General features: G+C 41.4%; 1 protein-coding gene across 1 annotated transcript; it reads right to left on the minus strand.

Annotated features, from left to right (window-relative positions):
- Window positions 1–528: 528 nt before the first annotated feature.
- On the minus strand, window positions 529–1973 carry prmt6 (protein arginine methyltransferase 6). The gene has a single exon (XM_005803667.2). The coding sequence runs from the start codon at window positions 1915–1917 to the stop codon at window positions 862–864; it is 1056 nt and encodes a 351-aa protein (XP_005803724.1). The 5' UTR covers window positions 1918–1973; the 3' UTR covers window positions 529–861.
- Between the last annotated feature and the right edge of the window lie 932 nt (window positions 1974–2905).

Below are 2905 nucleotides of genomic sequence, written 5' to 3' on the forward strand. Positions count from 1 at the left end.
AACCAATCGTGACTTAACTGCTAATCTTCCGACCCATTTTAGGAATCCATCTCCATCTTATTTAACAGTTCTGTATATTTTTTTCTTCAGCCCCACTGACACAACACTTTATAAAAAAATATTTTTTTACTACAATTACAGATGGAAGTTTGTCAGATTGTGTCCTTTGCATACATGGAGTGAGTTTTTGCTTCCACCACCACTGAGTTGAGTGGATTTTCTAGTAAAGCAGATGAAATCTGGAAAAAAAAACTCAAGGGACCCGAAAACTTTTGGTGCCGTTTTTAAATATCCCCATTTCTTCACAGTAAACTTAGTAGATAGTTGCTTTTCATAGCCAGTTGCCACCGACTCTGAAACATCCCAAAGTATGAACTCAGATGCACTCACTGCAGACTCTTCCTTCTCACAACTGTACAAAACAGGGAACAAAATGGCAAAAGAAACAGCCTCCTGTTGTAGATGCACACACAGACAGCACAAATATATAGAAGACCCTTTTGAAAGGTTACATTTACACACAAAGATGAGGCACGCATGACATATTTCATCAACATTTTATTAAGCATGAATGTTTGAATAAAACCTGTGCTGCTGATTAAATCAAATTGTAGCAACTGCATAAAATTTTATGTATATATATTTTGGTACTTTAGGCACGAGAAATGAGTAAATATAAGAAATTGACAGATTTTTAGCATATGTAACATTGAATGTTAATGGTTTGTTTCAGGTTTATTGCAGTCATTATTTTCCACCACTTTATCAATCCAGTGAGTAGAACTGTAAATATGACAAAAGTAGTTTGGGCAAGAAAGTGTAAAGATGGATGAAACTGTTGGAGTTCATGCTAAAATGCCACTATGGCTGAGGTTCGGCGGTCCAGTCAGGTATGGAAAAAGTCTTGGACTGTCTTTTTTGCTCGCCTATAGTGTAGTCCACATGGATACATATGTGTCTGGAGCTGTCCTCGGAGGGAAACATGCTAACCTCTCCGCTAACCGGCGTGTCCTGCACCACCTCCACGGGGGAGTCCAGGTACAGCACCGCCTGCTTCCAGTGGGTCTCCGGCTTGAACGGAGACGTGGACAGAACGAGCGAGTGCGGTTTTTCCGGGCAGGGAAAAGTCACCGTGAAGTAGACACAGAAAGCGTTCACCGCAGCCGAGCCGAACGACTCGCACGTGAAGCGGCCCTTCACCGTCCGCAGCTCCTCCGCCGTCACCGAATGCAGGTCGAGCTCGGCGAAGCGGGCCGGGTGGGAGAGCACGTCCTCCATGGCCACGGCGCTCACGGTTATGTCCGAATTCTTAATGCACCTCCGAGCGAAGTTGGACATGCAGGACATGTCGACGCCGTACTGCTCTTTGACGGTGTACCAGAAGTACAGGCGGTCCTCCACCACCGGGTCGCTGATGGGGGTGATGTAGAGCTCGGCGCGGCTCGGCAGGATGAGTCCGCCGGCCTTCAGCCACCTGTCGCGAGCGTAGAGCACCGAGTTGAGCATGGACTCGTGCAGCAGAGCGTAGCCCATCCACTCGCTCACTATCACCTCCACTTTCTCCGGCAGCTCCACCGTCTCCACCGTACCTCTTCTGACTTCCACTACGTCCTCGACGTTGTTCTGCTTCACTATTTCCACCGCCTGCTCGGCTATGGAGCAGGCCTCCACGGCGTACACCTTCTTAGCGCCAGCCTGAGCGCAGAAGATGCTTAAAACGCCGGTTCCTGCTCCGACATCCAGCACCACTTTACCTCTAATCAACTCGCTGTTCTTTAAAATAGCCGTCCGGTAGGTGTTGGTCCGGACGTGGTCCGCTATCATCTCTTCATGTATCGTCACATCAGAATAGCTGTCAAAATAAAGCCTGTCCTGTCGGGTTTTATCTAGTTTTCTCTTCTTTCCAGCATAAGACATCCTCCTTCTACCGTCGTGTGCTGCTTCTACTTTGTTGTTTGTGTTTCCGCATTGTCGAATCTGGGACTTGTAGTTCCTTATTGAGCACGATGAGGGCCACACGATATAAGCTGGACTACAATTACCACAAGCAAACGGGAGTCTAGTTGAGTTTAGGTGGCGCACTAGAGTTCCTACCTGAACATTTTAATAATGAACACAAAAAATATGCGTTCTTAGTTTTCTTAATTCTTCTATTTTGAAGACTAAAAAAAAGAAAACAATTATAAAATAACATAAAAACCACCAATTCATATTTTCAATATAAGATTTAGAAAATCAATACATTAATATTTATAATACATCTATCATCTATCAGATGTATTATTTATTTTCTAAATCTTATTTTGACATATAATATGTATAAATCCAAACTTTCTTGCAGTCAGAACAGGTTGTGTAAAAATGTGAGCTAGATTTGATTATTCATGTTTGCAATAAATGCTCATTGACAAGCAAAGACTCATAAATATATATGTCCATGGTTAAGTAGATTTCTATACACATTTTATTTCTGTGGTATGTCCTCTTATGATGAAAATTAATCATAAATCAAATCTGTGAATTAAATTTTGTGTATTATTTTTGTTCTAATAAAACAAAAAATGATGCAACACCATTGAACTAGGCATGGGCAGATATAAGATTTTCATTTGAGTAAAAATTACATTACTTGATCGAATGTAATGTAAATCAGAGAAGAAGCACGTATCCAGTATTTTGCTGGTGGAATTATATAAAATTTGATTGGCATAGGTGCAAAATCTGCTAACATTTACTTGTTATTTAAATTTTTAGACATCGAGACGTTTTAGACTCTAGAGCCGGTAAATTCAAATAAGATAAAGTTACTAAATATGGTTAACAAATTTATGGTCTCCTGCTTTGGTTTCGTTTATTTTTTGCTTATTTTAGTCCACCAACTCCTATTTTATGGTCATTTTTAAAA

Source organism: Xiphophorus maculatus, chromosome 21, assembly GCF_002775205.1.
Source record: "Xiphophorus maculatus strain JP 163 A chromosome 21, X_maculatus-5.0-male, whole genome shotgun sequence".
Lineage (NCBI taxonomy): Eukaryota > Metazoa > Chordata > Actinopteri > Cyprinodontiformes > Poeciliidae > Xiphophorus > Xiphophorus maculatus.